At 41.1% G+C, this 22,049-nt stretch overlaps 1 protein-coding gene across 2 annotated transcripts in view; it reads left to right on the forward strand.

Moving 5' to 3' along the window:
• Window positions 1-1,180: 1,180 nt before the first annotated feature.
• Window positions 1,181-22,049, forward strand: part of KCNQ5 (potassium voltage-gated channel subfamily Q member 5) — a 542,946-nt gene continuing 522,077 nt past the window's right edge. For both annotated transcript variants that reach the window (XM_039248929.1, XM_039248928.1), the window contains exon 1: window positions 1,181-2,404. In XM_039248929.1, coding sequence (XP_039104860.1) covers window positions 1,998-2,404 — 407 coding nt within the window. In that variant the 5' untranslated portion in view covers window positions 1,181-1,997. The remainder of the gene's footprint in view (window positions 2,405-22,049) is intronic.

Genomic DNA, 22,049 nt, shown 5'->3' on the forward strand with positions numbered 1-22,049 from the left:
CTGTTCTTGGATTGGAGAGCTTGCTCCAAGGCGCTCTCCGCATCTGCCTCGAATAGCAGGGCACAGAGCAATCTCTCGCACCTCCACAGTGCGTGGGTGTGAAGTGTATTAGGGGAAAGCGACAGTGACTCTGGGTACTGGTGCTTGGCTCACAGTCACGTGGCACCGCGGCCAGCTGCATCTAGTGGCTCCGGCTCAGAGCTAGTGACCGCCAAGGAGAGGCTTGGGGGAACAGGAGGGAGGAAAGCAGGGTCCTGCGAGTGACCGGGAGCTTCACGCAAACAGCAGTGTAACAATGCAAAGTAAAAGAAAGTAAAAGTAAAGCATCTAAATGGAGCTACTGCCAGAGGGAGAAAGGAGCTGCCGCGGGCGTGGGTGTGTGTACAGGAGGGAGTTGAAAGAGTATCTATCCCTGAGGGGCGGAGACAGCTGAAATAAGACTTTTGCTTTAGTATTGCCTCGGTTTCAGGCTTCTAGAAGGAAAAGGCAGACGGAATCACTACCTTGAGACCATATGCTCTGGTGGAACGTTAGTTCTTTCTTCAATCTAACTTGGTGGTTGTTTTCTTTCGTAATATTGTAGGGGTGGCTGAGGGGGTGGGGGGAGTGTGAGAATCCACTCTTTTGGTAGAAGTTCCCAAGCCTGGCTTCCTTTCAGTTTCCCCACACGGACTGTGAGGTTTAACTGCTTAAGCTTTACAATGCAATGTTGCTGACGGCCAGAGGCCAAAGCCAGTAGCATCGTGGCCTCCATCCCCGCCAAGGACGCGCACGCTTTGGTTCTCTAGAGTGTCAGGTGGTGGGAGACTCAAACAGTCCTAACTCGCCACACGTGTCTCACCGTGTAAGTTACAGCCTAAAGGGGTGAGGGAAGGACCCCGACAAGCCGGTGTCCTGGGCTCTCCTCCCTCCAGGATTGTTCTCGCAGACTCTGGGGCCGCCGCTGGCACTTAACAGTTTTGTGACTTTTTCGGACTTAAATGGAGATTTCCTGACGAAGGGAACCCAATTCGCTCTCCCGTGCTTCGCGCCGCTGTCAGGCGGAGCCCAGGGGCAGGCAACTCCTTAGCTGCGGAGGAGCTACTCAGCGGCTTTTATGCCCTCCCTACACTCCACCCCCCGGGCTGGGAAGGGATGTCCAGTTACTCGAGGGTTCGCTGCCTGATGCTGGGATGGAAAGTCACAGCCTGAGAGCTGGAGGGAGCCTCGGGGAGATGCCCGCTGCCCGCCTCTCCGGCTTGGGAGTAGTGTTCTGCCGGTCTGCACACTGAACTGGCGGGGACCCGAGCGCCACTGCCCGGAGCGTCGCCCCACGCGCTCAGGTACTGGCTGGTACCTGAAGGGCAGGTCAGGGCCGTTCCACACACCCCTCTTGCGGAAACGACAGCGGGACCTGGCCGGCATCTTAGCGGCGGGAGTGAGCGGAGACCTGCATCTCCAGTTTCTCTTCGGGGCGCGAGGCCGACTTACCTTCCGGACAGCTCCAAAGCCCCTGAGGCAACTCAACCACACTCCCGCCTCCAAGAGGGGCTTTGGAGCCAGGGGAGGGGGCGGACGCAGTCAGGGCGTGGGGAATCTAGTGAGAGAGGAAAGGCGGGAGCCTGGGACCGGGTGTGCGCGGCTGGGAGCGCGCCTCGGAGCGCCCGGCACTCCGCGGGTCCGGCCCTGGGGGCACTTGGGAAGGAGGGAGTGCTAGCTGCGGTAATAAGAGGAAGCAAGGGAAACCCTGTCAAAGTGACGCCCCACACAGGTCCTGATTTCGAATTCGAAGCTAAAGACTGCCAGAAATTGGGCCTCCTTCGCACGCCCCTCTCCGCCCCCACCCCAAAGCCCCAGCGGTTTGCCGGCTGCTTGCTTCCCCGCCCCTAGCTCGGAGGTCGCGGGCCGGCGGGCGCTCCGTCGGCCACGGCTTCCTCCTCGAAACCCGCCCGCGCGCATGAGGCCGCTGCCCCCGCCACAGGCACTGGCGCCCCCCTCGCGGTGCCCGTGGTGATGCCATGCCCCGCCACCACGCGGGAGGAGAGGAGGGCGGCGCCGCCGGGCTCTGGGTGAAGAGCGGCGCGGCGGCGGCGGCGGCGGCGGGCGGGGGGCGCCTGGGCAGCGGCATGAAGGATGTGGAGTCGGGCCGGGGCAGGGTGCTGCTGAACTCAGCCGCCGCCAGGGGCGACGGCCTGCTGCTGCTGGGCACCCGCGCGGCCGCGCTCGGCGGCGGCGGCGGCGGCGGCGGCCTGAGGGAGAGCCGCCGGGGCAAGCAGGGGGCCCGGATGAGCCTACTGGGGAAGCCGCTCTCGTACACCAGTAGCCAGAGCTGCCGGCGCAACGTCAAGTACCGGCGGGTGCAGAACTATCTGTACAACGTGCTGGAGAGACCCCGCGGCTGGGCGTTCATCTACCACGCTTTCGTGTAAGTACCCGCGGCCCCCGCGCGCCCCCCGCCACGCCCGCTCCGGGGGGTCTGTGTGCCTGGCCCCCTGGGACGCGCTCCGCGCCCACGCCCTGGCCTGGCGCGCGCGCGTGCACACATACACACACACACTCACTCACACTCGCGCGCACACGTGGTGGCTTTTATTTCTTTGCACGTGTTTATGGTCTTCCTCCTAGAGCCTTCTTCCTCCCTCAGCCCCACCTCCTCCACCTCTACAGACTCAGCCGTCTTCCCTCACACACCCAATGAGCTGCCCCGCAGTTTTAGGCACCGAAGGCGAGAGCCAGGCGGACCCAGGACTTAGGCTGCGCGGATAATTGGGAGCTATTAGGTGTCGAGATACATAAATTTCAACCGCGAGGGGCGCCCGGGAGCTGGGAAAAGCGAAGGGAGGACGTGCGCCGGTGTGAGGCTCGTGAGAGTGTACTGGAGAGGTTAGGAGGTGATGCCAGGCTAGGACCGGGCAGTGAGAGGAGAAACGGAGGGCTGGGTCCTCAGTCCTGGGGGCGGAGCTGGGGAAGCTGCCACTTGGTGGGGAGTGCAGCTAGGTTTTAAGTGCGCCCGGAAACACGCCTCGCCACCGTCTCCACCACTAACGGAAAATCTGTCAGTCCGTGTAGTCCTTTCTGCCACCGAGGTGGCTAAGGTCTAGAAAAGACGAGCTGGGCGGGGCGAGGTGATGCTCCCGCGCAGTGGTAGAGGCCAGTACATAGCCTGGGGCTCAGGAGCCCGGGCCAACGTGCCACAGCAGAGGCGCAAATGGGCCGCCTGGGACAGGGATCAGGCAGTGGGTTAAGTAGGCATTTGTGCCGCCGAGTCAAAAGTGTGTGTGTGTGTGCGTGTGTGTACGCCTTCACCATCTAGCAGAGAATGCTTAATGAGAAAATGATTGGAAGCAAATGTTTATTTTTCCCTTAGGCATTTAAAACCTTTCAGTGGCTTTAAAGTTTACTACTGTTTTTCCCACAAGGTCCATTCATTCAGTCTCCTGTTAGAGTTAGATTTATCTGGACGTTTTAAGGTAGTTTTTATGCCGTTACACCCTATGTAATTATTTCTTTTTTTTCTCATTTTCATCTCTTTTTAGTTCTTTCCCCCGTTTCTTTATGTTAAAATGAAATACAAAGACATCAGCCTAAGGAGACCTGTAGAGAAAGTTGCAGGCACTCATTGATCCGTTCCTTGTTTCCTAGTAAAATAGGTTTTGAACACATAAACTAGGTTTCTTTTAGAAATGAGGCATGTCATCCAAATATAGTTCTCACCTGGGATGGAGGATTGGCGTCAACACCAGAAGCATTTTTTGAAATAACATGGAAGAAGGAGCTGGTTTTGTAAATAGGTGAACCTGGAATTTGACACGTAGGAGTCAGGAAATTGGTGGAGTCTACAATCTGTGGGGCTCTGGTGTCTGGAAAATTTTACAGTCTCAGATTGATGTGAATATGTAACATTAGGTAGAATATTCCAGCCAACTTTCCATGTTACAATGCACACAAGGAGAACACTGTGTAGCATCATTATTACATCAAAAGGTATAACTTTTACTATTCACCTAATTTAAGATTCACATTGATTTAGATGTGGTCACTGTACTAGATGATAGACATAGAGAAACACTATGATACTTTTCATGTTTGTCCTTCCTGATTTGATATAATTGATATAATTAATCATGTTACCTAGCGAGCCAGATAAATTCTTTTAACCTGTCAGAGTCTACTAAAACATTTAGCAATAATGATCTGTGTTCAGTTTGGCAGCAAAATATATACTGTATGGAAAAAGATTTTTTTTTTACAAGCGTACTTTCAGAATATTTGTAGATTTGAATTTACGATATGATGCCATTGGTAAGTTTTAATTTTCGGTAAATTATGCACTGTATATTTGGAGAGAGAGACAACTTTGACTGATGTTCATGCTTTACATGTCCTAAGTTTTGCCCTTGAACATGAATGAGGATTTACTGTAATGCAAAATTTTCTTTTCAATATATTGGTGTTTAACAGACTTTTATGGCCTTACATAATTTAAAATCTTTAACAAATAATTTTTCAAGAGGTTCAAGTTTGGATAATTCTCTACTCACCACACTTTTTATTAGCCTATCAATGCCTTTAGTGGTAGACATGAAATAAATTATGTGTTTGTCAATATCATGTGCTAATAGGAAGTTTTGCTTTATACATTTCTAGACTCTGAAACTCTAATGCTTGAGCAATTAGATAGCGGTGCAAGATTCACATTAGCAGGAAGAGGAAATGGATAAGATCATCTTCTGGGAGGATTCTACACACCTATAGCCCACCCTGAGGGACAAGCCATCTTTGGCAATTGCTTCTTACAGTTTATTTAGAGAGCTGACTTTACACATTAAGTGAGTAAAAGTTACTTTGAGCTGTGAGTCTAACAAGACCACTAATAATTAAGGAAATTATGTGAAAATAATTTCTAAAGCAGTGTAACTAATTCCCTGCCAGCCTGGGAATCCCCAAATCTTATTTTAATAACAGTGTTTGTAGCACATTAAGATTCTTGCCAAGAGCAAGTGCACTGTGATTAATGAGGTACTTCAGGGATGGATTTACATGGTCAACCAGTATTTTCACTGCCAAAAAGCAAGAAAAGTAGGTTTAAAGTTATATTTCAGGTAAAGACAACTTTCTGTTAAATATGTAAAAGTCATTATTATAATGGCATTTTAATGGTATAAAATGTGTTTTCAAGAGTATATATCTACTGAGGAGATATCTGGCAAGAACAAGAGATGATCTACTTCAAATACTTTCTTCCAATCTTTATGAATTAGTGGGGATTAGGAGAATCTGTTCCCTTACTATTCTTAAGGATTTACCAGACAGCTATGAGGTGATATATTTCTTTAAATGTTGTTTGTCCATTTTTTTTAAAGTTTATGTATTTACTTTGAGAGGAGGGAGGGGGGAGGGAGAGAGAGAGAGAGAGAGAAGAAGAGACGAGCTGAGATGAGACAGAGGATCCCAAGTAGGCTCTGTGCTGTCAGTGCAGAGCCTAATGCAGGACTCAAACTTACAAACCACGAGATCATGACCTGAACTGAAATCAAGAGTCAGACGCTTAACCAACTGAGCCACCTAGGAACCTGTGTCCATTTTTAATTCATCTTCTTTTTGGGAAAAGTTTAGAAGAATAATGGTGGTAGTAGAACACATGATGGGGCTTCATATATAAAATGTATTGATGCAGCAAACGTGGTTCTAAAAAACCATGGGAAACAGGGTGGCAGATACATGTATCCCCTACTTTGTCAGGCATATCTTTGCCTGGTGTAATGCCATGGATCAGAATTTATAGGTATTTTAAATTAGAAGAAACAGTCCAGTCACCCAAGCTAAGAAATTCCAACTCACCCTTGATACCTTTGTTTTTATCAAACTTGGTCCTTCTGGCCATCCAAATAATCATTAAATTCTGTGTATTCACTTTATAAATATATTTCATATATATTCCCTTCTCTCCTTTGCTATTGCTACTATCCCTCTCTGTTTCTCAATATCTCTCCAGTGGATTATTTGTAATATTCTCCTGCTTAATCATCCAGCTTCTGCTCTCAGTCTTCCAGCTTTCTACTCTGGCACCATAGTGTTTTTCCTAAAATGTACATCTTATCATATCCTTTTCTTACCTATAATCTTTGTGATGAGGGTCGTAAGTGTGAATTAAATGGATTGAGGATGGTTAACAGTTGGGAAAGTAGAGACAGCAGTATAGTTAGCCAAATTCCTTAGAATAGTACACAAGACACTTTATGACATGGCCTCTGTCCATCTGTCTTTCTTTCTTCACCTCTGTTGTACACTCTGAACCCCAGCCTTACTCAATGTGTCTCACTACTTTGCTTTTGCTTGTGCTGTTTCTTTTAATTCTTGCCACTCCATGCATTCTGGCTGTTAACTCCTACTCTTTCTTTAAAACACAATTCAAGGATCGCTTCCTCTTAGGCACATCTCCCCACTGCCAGAATAATTTAGGTGTCCCCAGTCTTAGGCTCTATGGCACTTCAGGATGTCAGTATGATGGTGCTTGCCGCACTGTTTTCACTGTGAGCTACTTGGTCTGGCTCTCCCACAGAAGGGCAGACCTCCTACCCAGAGATAAGGAGAACTACTTATCTCTGAATCCGAAGCACCTAGCAAGATGCCTGGTACCTAGTAGGCTCTTAGTAAATGCTTGCTTAATGAGTGAATAAATAATTTTTCTTAGAAGCTTTTCATAAAGGAGTTTCAGAGTGAACTAAAGCTGATGGAACTACTAGGGGCACCTGGGTGGCTCAGTCAGTTAAGCGTCCAACTTCGGCTCAGGTCATGATCTGTTCTTGGGTTCGAGCCCCGTGTCAGGCTCTGTGCTGACAGCTCAGAGCCTGGAGCCTGCTTCAGATTCTGTGTCTCCCTCTCTCTCTCTGCCCCTCCCCCTCTTATGCTCTGTCTCTGTCTCAAAAATAAATAAAACATTTTTTAAAAAAGCTGATGGAACTACAAAATCTTTTTTATTCTCTTAGAAGATATTGATACTTCATTTTGAGGAGAAAGGTTTAAGGATAGAAGTGGGAGATCATTGCTTTGCTTCCTACTTTCCTACTAATTAGCTTTGTGACATGGAATGAGCCATTTCACCCTTTGGGATATCCAAATCTTTATCTGTGAAATGGACACATCATTGTCCAGTGTCTGTGATGGAGCCAAATGGTGGAGGATGCTACAGATAGTCTAAGATTCTATCACAAAGGGAAGGTATATTTGTAATAGAAGGGATCTGATATTTTATCATTTTCTCTTCCCTCATATTTAGCTGCTGAACCACTTGCTAAATGATCACTTTAACTTTACTCTCCTAACTCCTGGTGAAGTTGTACGCCACATAGTAACCAAGCCTTCTCCTAGGCTTGAAGAAGGGATTAGTTTGTTGTCTGTCTCTGCCCAATTCTTTAAAGGCAGGGACTCTGTCCATCCTGTCCTCAGCACCCAGAACAGTGTCTGCCACATAGAAGATGGTTTTATGTACACCCTGATTCACCTACTGATATCCCCAATCTCCAAAGTATACTACTAATTTCCTGGTAGAAAACAAGAGTTTACACTACTGTTTGCTCCCTGTGTCAGGATTCAATTAGACCCAATGAATGACTTTATTATTTACATATATATGCTATTCTGAGTTAAAGCTATGTCCATAGATTGATACTTGGATTTTATTTTTACTCCTGCATTTCTTAAACATCATCTACTTCTTTTAAATATGAAGAGGACTTATCCAAGTTATACTGCTATATTCCTTGCTAAGATGGTAACATAAAATGATGCATATATCCTTCAAATCGATTTGTTTCCAGAAATTTAAACAATGCTGTAGTTTTTGAGGCTCATATTAATATTGAACTAAAGTATTGAAAGTGTTAAAATATTAGTATTGGGAATATTATGGCCTAAAATAAATAATACCTGAGAAAAGAATATTTCAAAATGGAATGAAGTCTTGATACAAGAAACACTATAAACAAGGAAAATTGCCAGCAGCCTTTTGATAAGTACTTGCAAAGAAGTGGTGCCAGTTTTAATTTTTAATTGCAGATGGCTATTTTGGCAGATGAAAATGCCAGCAGAGCATGTTTTATCCTAACCCAGTGGTGTGAAACTACGTGAAGTCCAGTTGTTGAATAACTGCAGTTCAGAGTTATGTTTAATGATTTGTAGATGTTTCCATTTTAATTTGCTTTTCTTCAACTATTACAAGTATGCTATTTGAAGTTTTATTTTGTTGCAACCTGGGAGATAGATTGACCTCACAACTCTATTTTTTTTTATAATTACTATAATTCTTTGATGGTTCTCAGAGTTTCAGCTGAGCGTTTTGATCTTTTGTTACCAGTGTGTCCAAAGAATGAGTTTTCTAAATGCTATTGACATCATCTAATTCTAAACTTAAAGATAGGTTGAGCTTTTTTATTATATATGGCTATATATGCACACATATATTTCATACACATACCAATAAACACATAATACACACACATACACTGTCATTGAATAGAGACTTGTTAATGAAAATATTTACATTCACTTTATTTTGCTCCCCTGAAAGTAAGACATCTGAATAAAATGCAGTTTAAAAAGAAAAAGAATCATAAAGTTACTCTTGGCAATATGGAGATTATATCATAATTTGAAAGATATTTAAGTATATATGAGCAATTTTTACAAACTCAGTTATAATGTCTGTTGCTTCCATTTACCAGTGAGGTAATTCTAGAATCTCTACTCTTTCTTCAGTCAGTGGTAGGATGATCTTTTATAATCATATTATAATTTCTCATTTCATTTTTTAATAGTCAATTTAGTTTAATATTTAATTAACAGCCATTATGTGAATCAGTTAATGTGCTAGATGCTGGTGATTCAAAAAAGGGAATGATGTGGACCCTGACCTCAAGGAAATTCCATTAGGGAATATGATTACATTTGGATTCGATTATCAGTATTATTAATTTGGTAACTATGAACAAGTTACTTTCAATAGTACTTACTAAATCTGTAAAGTAGGCATAATAATATTCCATCAAGGTATTACAACATCATATAAATTATATATGTGTATAATCACACTTAGAATGGTGGCTGTTATTGAAACTATAGAGGAAAGTAGAAATAATGTAGTGGAGAACTGTCTTACTATCTTAAAGGAGGACTTTACTATCTTAAAGGTCTAGGATTTTATCCTGTAGGTGAAAGGCAGTCTTTCAGTTAGGTGGGCTTTGGGCATGTAATGATATTGAATTTCTATTTTAGATTGATCACTCTGCCAGCTCCGTTAAGGCTGGCTTGAAGGAGGAGGTAGGAGATCTTTTGAAACTGATGTTTCAACTTAGACAAGAAATAATTTGGACTTGGACTGGGGCAGTGGTAATAAAGATGGAGAAAAAAAATATGATGGAATAGAAATGTATTAAAAATATGGTGATTAAGTTGAAATATGATGATAGAGTTGAAATTAATGAAGTGAATTTGGAAAATGAAGAAGACAGATAGATTTTTTATTTCTGGATTCCTGATTTGAGTGGTTGGCTAGATAGTGGGGCCATTAACTGAGATCACAAAAACAGACAACAGGGTGAGTGGAATGTTGGGGGTGATAAAATGAATTTAGTGGTGGAGATGTTGAGCTTTTAGTGACTGAGACTTCCAGCTATATATTCCCAGCAGCTGTGAATAAAAACTTAAAAGACGTAAAAGCACAAATGAGAGTTAAAACTACAAGGAGTGCATAAAAAGAGAGAGGGCAATAATAATTAAAGGATGTAAACCTGGGCGATACCAACATATAAACATAAGCAGAGGAAGTGGGAGACATTAAAAGGAATAGACAGCAAGATGTAAGGAAACAATAGATTTTTAAAAAATGGTAAGATGGCCAGGGAAATCAAAGATATGTTCCAAAAAGGAGTCAAGTATGAAATGTAGATAGTGATTTAGAAAGATAAAGACCATGGAGCTACCATTAGATCTGGCAGTGTGGAAGTCTTCATTGATTTTGTAAGCTCGCCAATTGTTAACCTTCAGTGAAGTGGTTAGGACAGAAGTCAGAATGCTCTTAATTGAGAAATGAGTCAGAAATGAAGAGATGAAACAGTAAATATAAACCATATATTCAGTTAGCCTAGCAAGAATATAAGAAGAGAGGTTGGAACACTAGCTAGAAGGAAATACAAGACTAAGGGGGAAAGCAAGAGAGGATAAGTTATAGGAAAGAAGATTATTTACCATCATCAGTAGTCATTTTAATTATTGATTATGTGCTGGACATTGTCCTAAATGCTTTATGCACATCAACTCTTTTAATCCAGAGAATAGCTCTAAATGATACTATTAATATCATCATCTCCCTTTAACAGATCAGAATTCTGAGGTAGGGAGAGGCTCAGTAGTTGCCTGAGGTCAGCCACTGAATTAATGGCAGAATAAGGCTTTGTACCAAGGCAAATTGGCTGAGGGCCCATGTTCTTAGTTATTATATCTTGATTGTGATGGTACCTGTGGGCCTAGGGATCCTCCTATCAGATAGCATATTTATAAAAACTGCTTTTGGGTCTCTTATAGATAGCTCTTAGTAATGTAGTATATGCATAATAAATATTTGGTGAAAAAAATGAACAATAGTTAAAATCCCTTATGATCTAGTACCAGAGAAGTCCATATAAATTAATAATATTACGAATGTTTACTCCTCTGTCTTCAAATCCTAACCAGCTCAAGTTGTAGTTTCATAAAGGTTTCCTGATAGCTTTGGCTTATTTCCTTACCTCCATTTACCTCCCATAACTTTTATTATTTGGACTATTTAGCTCTTAATTACATTTTTGCATTGTCTTCAAATCAGATCATTTATCTAATTCTTCACAAATAATTTCTGTCTGAGGAAACCAAAGTACCCTCTTTAGTATCTCCCAGATTTTCATTCTTTATTTTTAACCAAAATTCACCCTACATATTGCTACTAACAGGACCGTTTGAATCTTATTTTTTTAAACGTTTTATTTATTTCTGAGAGAGAGAGAGAGAGCGAGCGAGCAAGAGACAGCGTGAGCAGGGGAGGGTCAGAGAGAGGGAGATATAGAATCTGAAGCAGGCTCCAGGCTCTGAGCTAGCTGTCAGCACAGAGCCCAACACAGGGCTCGAACCCAGGAACCATGAGATCATGACGTGAGCCGAAGTCAGACGCTTAACCCACTGAGCCACCCAGGCACCCCTGGACCTTTTAAATCTTATAATCTTTTGTTTTCCCAAACATGAATTTTAAGTTCTCGTAGTTTAAATTGTAGAGCAATTTGTATTGAAGACCCAAATTGCTGTTATTGCTTCTTAGTACCATTTCCTATGAACATTAAATTTCTAATTTATACTTTCACGCAGAATACCTAAGATTCACTTAAAAATAACAGAACTTGCTTAAGTTTCATAATGGCTGAGCATAGAACCATTTTCTCCAAACTGAATTTACAGGAGTTTCTTTCTTTAAACTAATAAAATAAGCTTGTTTTCTTCATGCTAGTATAAATACATTTTATTTCTCCTCCATGCTTATCTCTGTCTCCTCTTATATATACATTCCCTCCTGCCTCCCCCCCAGGCATTTCTTCTTTTCCCTCTCCCATTTGTTCCATTGTCCACCCCTCCCCTCTCAATTAAGCTACTCCCAATTTTTTGTTTGTTTTATCTTTCCTCTCCATGCATCCATCTTTTTGGAATGGTGTTTCTGGACATTTCTTTATACCATGTTGTATAATTTAATTCTCTTCCTTTAAAGCTGTCTACTCTTAATCAAGAGATGCATTGATCCTATAATTGCTTACAAGCTCCAAGAGTGCACTGCATAAGTAAACTGGGGCACCTAATTTACACATTGCACTGCAGTAATTAATAGAGGCCTCCAGAAAGATGTGAGGGCTAGAGAACTCAACTTTTCTTGAAGTTTTAGTTAAGCTCAAATTTCTTAGAAAATAAGGGACTGAAGTCTTAAAATTCCTCTGAGGTTTTCTAATATCTATTTATTATTTCTGAAATCTGGAATATTCAGATAGATATGTAATAAGTAGTTTATGAAAGGTCACATTTTTCATCTTGGAGACTGACTGCATATATGGTTGATAGACAAATTGGAAATAACTTTTATTCCAGATCCAATTATAGAGGAAGATACATTAAAGAAGTCTAAATATGTTTGTGATGTAAACAATAGTAGTTAACTTAAAAATATTTAACACATAGACTGTTATAGTCATTAGGAGTTTCCTAATTCATTGAGCCAAGAAATAGATCTATAATTTGGCAGCAGAGAGCTGTACTTTTTCCTGTACTTTTTAATTGGAAGACTAAAGCATGGATTCAGAATGTAAGTGTCACAGGAGTACATAGGAAATAGAAAACCACCTGTATTTTTTCCTACTTGGAAATTTTTCAAAAGCACAGACCATGTGAAAGTTATTTCCATAACCTTTTATAGAATGGGAGCCTTCCATTTCTCTAAGCCTATTTTCTCTCATAACTGAATGAATCTAGGACTAGATAGGATTGAAAATTTAGATTCTTCTCCTCATGTTTTGAGTTGTTGGATACATTTCTCAGATTTCTGATTTATTTTTTAAATGTGTATTTAAAGAGACATTTTTCAATGTATATTTATTTTGAGAGAGCATGAGCAGGGGAGGGGCAGAGAGATAATGGGAGAGAGAATCCCAGCAGGCTCATGCTAAGCATGGAGCCTGACGTGGGGCTCAATCTCAAGACAGTGAAATCACGACTTGAGCAGAAATCAAGAGTAGGACACTTAACTGACTCAGACACCCAGGCACCCCTCAGCTTTCTGATTTATAAAGTTAGGACATAATTCATGAATGTTTGTTCAATAACCTGACCCCATATTATGTGTATGGGCCTGAGTAGGAACTACCAGGGCTGAATGGAAATAAAACACAACCTGTTCTCTCAAGGAATTTTTATTCCAGAAGGATATTAGTTTACTGTTTCCTGAGCTCCAGAAACCATTTATCTGAATTGACTTAGGATAAAAGCAATGACTGGCCTGTTTCCAGCAGCTTTTAGCTGTTGCTGCTATTGAAAGGGTTTACAAGGTAAACTCCAGAATCACCATATGAAGAACTGCTGATTGCCAGTGTCTTGACCCCTTGGGAAACTTTGGAGCTGGGTGTTCAATTGCCTGTGCAGGTGGGCGTTCTGCTCAGGGCATTCCCACACAAAGACCAAATACAGGAGTTCCCACTGATCATAGTAATTTCCAAAGAGTAGTAATTAAACTAGTTAAACTAAATGTTCTAGTTAATAAAACATTCTGAGTATGTTTAATTTCCTCCAAAGTATTTTTAAAAATAGAAAATAAACCAGTGCTGCTTCATAATACTTTGTTTAGGAATGTTATTTTTTACCCCCAAAATGGCTGAAGAACAATAATGTAAGCCAAAAGTTTGTTGTTGTTGTTGTTGTTGTTGTTATTGTTGTTTAAATCAAATGAAATGCCTATCTTCATTATATACTCAAATTTCTAATAGTGTTAACTTCTTTATTCTGGTACATGGAAGGAAAATCTTATATTATACCCAGCTTTTCAGGGGGCCTAGAATTCATTCATTCATTCTTGCATGCATTCATTCAATAATTGAATGCCCACTGCATGCCATGTCCTTGGAACACTTCAGAAATACTGCTTCACATTTGATTGACTTTCTCTAGGCATGTGGGAAATGGATCTCCAGCTTTCACTTCAGACTGAAAGTAAGATCAGTAAATGGAAGAATCTGTGTTCATTGTGATCTCTAAGGTGCTTTTCAGTCATGTTCTTAAGACTACAACCAAACCTTCAAATATATTTCTGAGCTAGATAAGCAATCAAGTTAATGAATTACAAGGTGAGATTAAATTAGTTTAAAATTTTCCATGCCAGATGATAAGATCCTATAGCTCTGTTTTGCTTCATCAAATGGAAAAGGTAGAGAAGCTGAATGGCAATACAAAAGACTTCGAGGGAACCCATTTTTAACCTTCAAGATAGGATCTTGAACCCAAGGAACATCGACTTTTACTCTTGCTGTCCTTGACAACTAGAAATGACAGTCACTTTGTTTAGGAGCAACATTTTACCAAGCTTACACAGTCAAACTGGTATCATGTTTTTTGTTTTCTTTTTCCTCTAAAAGAGAGCCAGGTAAGGTCACAATGTGATGTTTCAGAATCACCCCAAATGAATGAGTTACCCTAGTTATGTTGCCTTACTTTAATCTTAAACTGAGATAGTCCTGCAGACCTTCCAAAGGTAAGACAAGAGACACGAAAGGGAAGAAAAAAGTATTCAGTCCTGACATTTGTGCCAATCATGTTAGCTTCTAGACAGTCATTCAGGCCACCAGTTTGGTTTGACCATAATGCTTCAGTGGCCCGTTATTGTCTTCTCTCAGAAGAAGAGAATAGTAATCATCCTACTGAAAGTATAACTTATCTTTAGCAGGAAAAATTCCCTTATATGGTTCCAGAGTGTTCACTTCCAGTGTTGGACTTGATGAGTTACTTTACAAATTACTGTTCCCAAACTAGTTGGGTCATGCTGCTGAGAGCTATTTTCCAGAGCTCATAGGTATGGAGTTTTATTCCAGGCTTTGGGGCAAGAAATGGATAATAAAAATAAGTTTATAGATGGTCCTAAGTGAGGTAACCTAGACAACCTTAAACAAGAATAGTTAAGACATTATGATCACATTGTGCTGGAGAAAACATAATATTCCTCTAATTCAAAGGTAGTTATCATAACACTCACAAGTGTTATCAGTGAAAGATCACATGTTTTTTCTCCAAATAAGGTTAAAGGCAATTACCAGATTTTTTTTCTTTTTGGTTAGTTGTTGGTCCAAAGGCCCTTTTCACATTGCAATCTTTTTTTTTTTTTTAATTTTATTTATTTCTAGGAGAGAGAGAGACAGCATGACCAGGGGAGGGTCAGAGAGAGAGGGAGTCACAGACTCTGAAACAGGCTCCAGGCTCTGAGCTGGCAGTCAGCACAGAGCCCGACGCGAGGCTCGAACCCACGAACCCCGAGATCATGACCTGAGCGAAAGTCGGACGCTCGACCGACTAAGCCACCCAGGCGCCCCTCACATTGCAATCTTAATATAGGTCTGCAAAGCACATGATAATACATTTAAAAGACCTATTCTCAGTAACTCTGTTATGTGTTATTTTTGTCTTTGTTTGTTTTCATTTTGCCTCAAGAGCCACGCTAGTGGTTACTCCAGAATAATTGTCTGGGAGAGGTCCGGCCACACTGCATGACAAGGACTAGCCTGGAGTGTCCGCTCTGAGAGTGTGAAGGAGGGAGAATAGAATTCAAAGGGAGAACTAGAGTTAATCCCTGATCAGTTTTTGGTAAGAAGAAGAGATGAGAGAATCAGAGGTTTCCAGGTTTCAAACAAATGTGACTGTGACCAAGTACAAGTTGATTAATTCTGCTTTAAGGAGAGATGGGACATGTAACTCATTTGGGCAGTGGGAGAGAAAGACTGAGGGTCATTATTTACCAATGTGGAGGTGATGGAGGAAAAAATGATAAAGGTGTTGGGGAAGAGTGTAGTGAGAGAGGTTTAGGGAATAGTGGCATGTGAGGCGGAAAGAGGGGTTTGTGAAAGGGACAGAGAGGAGGAAGACCAGTGCCATACAGCATCCACAGGAAAACCAAGGCTACAAGAACAATTGCAGTGGAGAGCAAGTATTAAAAAGAAGAGAAATGAAGATGTCAATGTAAAAAGAGGCAGTTTATATGGAAAGCAGGATAAAGGGGGAGCAGCCAGAACCTAGAAGAAGACTCAGTGATCTAGGAGTGAACAGCAAGTGCAGAACCATGTGCTAGGAGGACATCTAGTATCACAGGAGGAAAAAAAATCACATCCTGGAAAAAGGGCCAAAATAACTCAACAACCTGTTACAATGCAGGCACAGCAGTCAGCACTTCAAAAGGCATCCACAAGGTGAGGGGTGTCCCTGAAGGTATGGAACGGGGACTCCTGGGGAGAGGGTGGTATTCAGAGAGCCTCCTGTGAAAGCAAGGAAATCTGGTTTGAAAGCAGTTTTGCAGTCCCTGAGAGAGATGCTGATAAGTGCCCAGCAGTTATAAAGAATTTGAGATAAGACACCAAACAGTGCTTGGAGGGGAAAGGGAGAAGACAGATTAGGCTGCATAATTGACAATTAAATGGGTAAAAAGAGAGAGAGAATGGTAGGTTAGGGAGCAACAGCGTAAAACTAAACCTTTCTTTATTTCCCCAAGCAGCTGGAGGTCTGCACAAATATAAAAACCTAGGGAAAGGGCCCCCGTAGAAGAGGAAAGATGAACGTAATTGAAGAGAAACAGGTCCTAGAAGAAGAGAGGTAGGGATTTATGGTAAATAACAGTTTAAGGCAGCAGCCGGAGGTGTATAACACTATTTCTTGACAACAGCAAGGCCCTGATGGAGTTTGGCATGACCAGGTGGAAGACTCAGTGTGTGTGATTCTGAGAATCTCTCTGACAGTGGTGTGTAGAGGAGATTTAAAAAGCAGATGGAGCCATAACCCAGAGCTGGCAACTGTGTCCAGGGAATGAGAAATGCTCTCAGAATCACACACACTGAACGCGTGTGACCTTGGGCAAATCACTAACCTCTCTAAGCACCGTCCATCTGAAAAATGTAGACATGATAAATGTGGAAATGTACAAGTTATGAAATCTCCTTATATAATTGCTGACACACACACGCACACACACACACACACACACACAATGGTAATTTTTATACTTCCTCACCAAATATAGTCTCTTAGCCTCTTCAGAGGAGGAGATACTGCAATAATAAGTACATATAAAAATGTGTGTTTAGTGAATAAATGAGTGAACAAATGAATTACCACAATGTATCACTTAGTTTACAACAGCATTGTATTTAGTGCCAAGATTAGGCAGCCAGAAATTTCCCTTTGTCTGTATAAGCTCTTTTAGCTTGAACAAAAAGATTTTCCTCAGAAATCAGGAAATATTTTATAATGTCTTTATTTTTAAATACTTGGATAAAGGCACATTCTTAAAGCTTTAATTTGAAAACACTGTTAGGGACTACTGATTTGACAGATTTAAGTAATAAGATTATAGAGCTGGTAGGACTACTCCAACACTGCCCTTTTTTTAGAGGGGAAAACTGAGACTGCAAAAATGTTAAGTAATTGCACAAGACCAGTCATTTACTGTCAGAGCAGGACTGGTGGCCAAGCCTTCCCATTGCCCTTACAAAAATGACGTCAAGTTTAGGTCTTGTGATCTGTCCTCACCTTGATCTACTGAAGATTCTCTATGGTTATTAAAAAATGAGCAAAAGAAATGAATAGTGACATTCATTACAAATACTATTGTTTGCTCAACTATTATGTGAAGAGTAATCTTAAATTTTTTTTTTTTAATTTTTAGAGAGAGAGAGAGAGTGCTCACAAGCAGGGGAGAAGGGCAGAGAGAGAAAGAGAGAATCTTAAATGATTTCCATGCTCAACACAGAGCCTGAAACAGGGCTCAATCCCATGACCCTGGGATCATGACCTGAGCCGAAATCAAGAGTAAGACACTCCCATCAACAGATGAATGGATCAAGAAGATGTGGTTTATCTATACCATGGAATACTACATGGCAATGAGAAACAATGAAATCTGGCCATGTGTAGCAACATGGATGGACCTTGAGGGTGTTATGCTGAGCGAAATAAGTCAGGCAGAGAAGGACAAATATCATATGTTTGCACGTATAGGAGGATTAGGAGGAACTTGACGGAGGAACAAGGGGGAGAAGAAGGGTGGAAGTGGTGGGGGAAAGGGAGAGAGGCAAACCATGAGAGACTCTTGAATGCTGACAAAAACTGAGGACTGATGGATGTGGGGGGGAGGGGGGGATGGGCATGGAGGAGGGCACTTTGGGTATGAGCACTGAGTGTTATGTAGAAACTAATTTGACAATAAACTATTTGTAAAAAAAAATAAATAAATAAAAAAATAAAAACTGAAAAAAAAAAAGAGTAAGACACTCAACTAACTAAGCCACCCATGCACCCCAAAAATAATATTTTAAGCATTTTCTCGCTTTTCACTCTGTACATTACCAGAGAAAGTATTTCTCTCTTCTACAAATTTCTAAATGCCAGAAAAAGGTATTAATTTTTATGACCTTTCTTCTAAAGAAGCTGAATTCTGAAAAAGGAGTCTCTTTGAGGGTTAAAATATATATTGGCTTGTTCTTTAAAGGCTCCAATATATGAATTGATCAAGTAAGATATTAATTAATACTTAGTACTTTCAGTTGCAGCACTGTGGCTTCTTTCAGATATCGAAATCTGGGGAGAAATATCTCCAGAATTCCAGCAAGTGGGAGTGGGAAAAGCACATACAAACATTATATGAGGATTCCAAAAGCCTCCATCGCTCCTTCTTGCTGTCTTTTCCCCCTTCCTTCCTTCCTTCCTTCCTTCCTTCCTTCCTTCCTTCCTTCCTTCCTTCCTTCCCTCCCTCTCTCCCTCCCTTCCATTTCTTTCTTTCTTTCTTTCTTTCTTTCTTTCTTTCTTTCTTTCTTTCTTTCTTTCTTTCTTTCTTTCTTTCTTTCTCTTTCTCTCTTTTCTTCTTTCTTTCTCTCACACACTTACACATACACACACATAAGCAATCTCACTAGGCAGATTCATTAGGGGAAAGCAAATGTATTCATCCATGAATTCAAATGAGCTCAAACACCTGTATTTAAATGTGCCATGTTAAACAGACCTAGCACCCTGCTTATAGGCCCAAGAGATCATGGCCCATGACATGCAGGAGCAGCAGGGTAAGATGACCCCAACTTCGGGTAAGATGATCCCAACTTCTGGAAGCTCCTTGCCCTACTTCATGAGAGGTGAGGTGCCTCCACTTCGCAAGTAAAATATGTATTTTCTAATGTGAATGCCTAAAATTAACTTAAACTCAATTTCTGCCCTTCTGGTATTTCTTCTTTTTCTTTTTTAAGTTTATTAATTTTGAGAGAGAGAGAGAGAAAGGTGGGGGGGGATCCTAAGCAGGCTCTGTACTGCCAGCACAGAGGCGGGGCTTGAACTCACGAACCATGAGATCATGACCTGAGCTGAAGTCTGATGCTTAAATGACTGAGCCACCCAGACACCCCATCTTTGATTATATCAAATGTACTTTTTGTGGTTAATATTATCATTAAAAAACTAATGGTTTCATTAATGAATTATGAGAATAAAGGAATTTTGGTTGCTATTTAAACTTGTTGGCTTATAAATGGCCATTTTTTTTTTTTTTTTGCACAAATCTTATATATATACATTGAGAGGTTGATGTACTGTATGTGGTCCTTCAGGCATCTTGTTTGTAGCTAGGAAAATTTTGAAGCAGAGAAGTGACTTGGAGAAAATGTGAAGCCCTCATTTATTTTTATCAACAGTTCTTTGTCCCCTAAGTTACTCCCATGGTTTTATACTGGCAGTATTTTTTCTCAGCCATCATAATCTCCTCGCCATGGTCCTGATTCAGAGGTACTTCATTCACTACTTAAAGCTTCTTCGTTCCTTACTCAAACACAGGGGTGGCAGTGTGGGGAGGCAGATCAAGAATTTCGGCTAGATTTTCTTTGACACATGACGCCTGCATTTTTCTTTAAGAAGAGGGTTGGTTTGGTGCCACAAGACAAAGAGCACTTTACAAAGCACTTTACATCTGCTGCCTTTGGTCATGGAGCAGATTTGTATACAAATGCAGAGCAATTACACCGGCACTCAAATAAAGGAATCCTATAGTTATGAATCCCTGACCTTACCTATGGAAGAAGGTCTAATTATGTGACATTTGTTAAACATGCTCAGTGTGGTAGATGCTGCCCAGCCACATCAGAGTCACAGGCCAAATCCACACCTTATGTACTAATACCAATCTACTAAACATTTTTGATGGCTCCTAAGGCAGCTGCAGCTGTTAGGTATTTGTTCTAGAAGAGCCATAATTCTCTTAATTCAGAGATCTGTGTGGTTTGCAAAGATCTAAGTATAAGAATGTTTTCCTGAAGCATTGTTTTGTCATTAAAAGAAACCTCTATCATTATCAGCTAGTTGTATCAACAATGGCAAAATTGTCCAAGGGAAAACTGCATTATTTGAAAAGAAGAAAGTAAATGTTCATGACCTGGTATGTCATCATTTCTAAAATGAATTAGTAGGTTAAAAAATCAAGATATAAAATAGTGGATATAGTGTACATAAATATCCATTTTTGTAAATTAAAAATGTGCACTCACATAATAGATTCTCATTATTTGTGGTTTATAGTCTATAAAGTCACTGTAAACACTGAGTTAGTGAAAACTGAATCATTGCCCCTAGCAGAAATACAGGGTTAGGTTAGTTATTATTGCTATTTGATATGTAATTGATTCATTAATATTGAACTCATAGTGAGTAGCACTATAACTCATATCTGAATGTAGCTTACCTGGGAGGCATACCATAGCTTTCTTGTACTTAAGAACTGGACAGTGACTACAACAACAAAATACCCCCAAAACAAAAACAAGCCACTAGACAGTGCTTCAGCACTATAATGGGGATGTTTTTAAACAGTAAAATCACCCTCTGCCCAAAAAACAAAAAAATGTGAAAAACCTGGCATTATATGCGCCTTGCAAAGGACACTTGTTTACAATGGGGAGCTGAAACAAGAAGGCAGAGAATTGCTTTCTTCAGTGTCAGTTGGGAATGTGACTCAGGAGACAGATTTGGGGCCACCTTTTTCATGTCTGCATGTGATCATGAGTGCCCAGCAAGCACTGATTTTGGGGTTACAAATACATTTTAGGAGTAGGAAAATTCACCAATATGGAATCTGCAAGTAATGAGGATCAGAAAATATGTATGTGTGCACACACACACACACCTTTAGGTGTGTGTGCAAATGGAAAATTCTTCAAAAGACTAGAAGAAACTGCTTGATAGAGCTGTTGGAGAATAGGATGGTACAGCAGAAGTGAGACAGGTGAGCCTTCTATTGTAACTCTCTCTCTGTCCCATGTGACTTTTATTCACGTGAACATAACATGAACCTTCTTCTCTGTCCTCTCTCGCCCTCCTCTACCATCACCACCATCTTTATTCTTCAACATGCTGTATGCATTTTCGGAGGAGCTATAGGGATAAGATTTTATTTCAGCTAAATTTATCATAGTGAATATACATTGACTCAGTCTCCTGGCAGTGTTGGCCGATGTAATTTTGCAAATGAAGCGTGTTTTACAAATGTTAAGTATGACACTCAGAAGATGAGTTCTCCAGGTAATTTGTGTTACAGAATATTACCCTATCTCCTAGCACCCTGAGAAAACCTGGACTTTAGGGCTCTTTAAGTCTGCCAAATACTCTTGCATAAATTCTGAGCACAGGTTGTCAGATTGGAGGCTTAATAAACCTCTTAAATAATATTAATGATATTAATAATGACATTGGTATCTGATATATGTGTGGAAATTTTCCTCAGGTAGAATTCTGGTTTCTGGTCTCCTCTCACCTCCCTTGTGGAACAAAGGAGGTGGCGAATCCCCAGGTTTGACCCCCTGACTTTAGGCTGGGCTCAGAGTTCTCAAGTCCCCCTTCCACAGGACACTCAGAACTCATTTCTGCCTTGAGAAGAAAAGAGCATCATTTCTGCCTTGTCCTTAGCACATATGCTTGGCTTCTTGGGTTACTTTGAAGTCTTGCCATTCATAAGTTGTAACTTGGGAAAAGAGGCAAAATTTTTATTTTTTTTTTCTGTTTCCTTCTTTGCATATGTCATGGCAGTCTTTTCGTTTACCACCTATGAAAAGCCTGAATAGAAAGTAACCTCCCTGAAAGCTTTTCTTCCTAATTAATCTAGAGATTTTCACTTCTGCTAGGTACTTCCTGTGATGTACTATAGTCCTGGTTAAAAGCAAACTGAAGCTAAGCCGACAATGGGTTAAAAAAAAAAAAAGGATGTATAAGGCATGCTCATAATT

This window comes from Hyaena hyaena, unplaced genomic scaffold (genome assembly GCF_003009895.1).
Source record: "Hyaena hyaena isolate Hyena2069 unplaced genomic scaffold, ASM300989v1 scaffold_322, whole genome shotgun sequence".
NCBI lineage: Eukaryota > Metazoa > Chordata > Mammalia > Carnivora > Hyaenidae > Hyaena > Hyaena hyaena.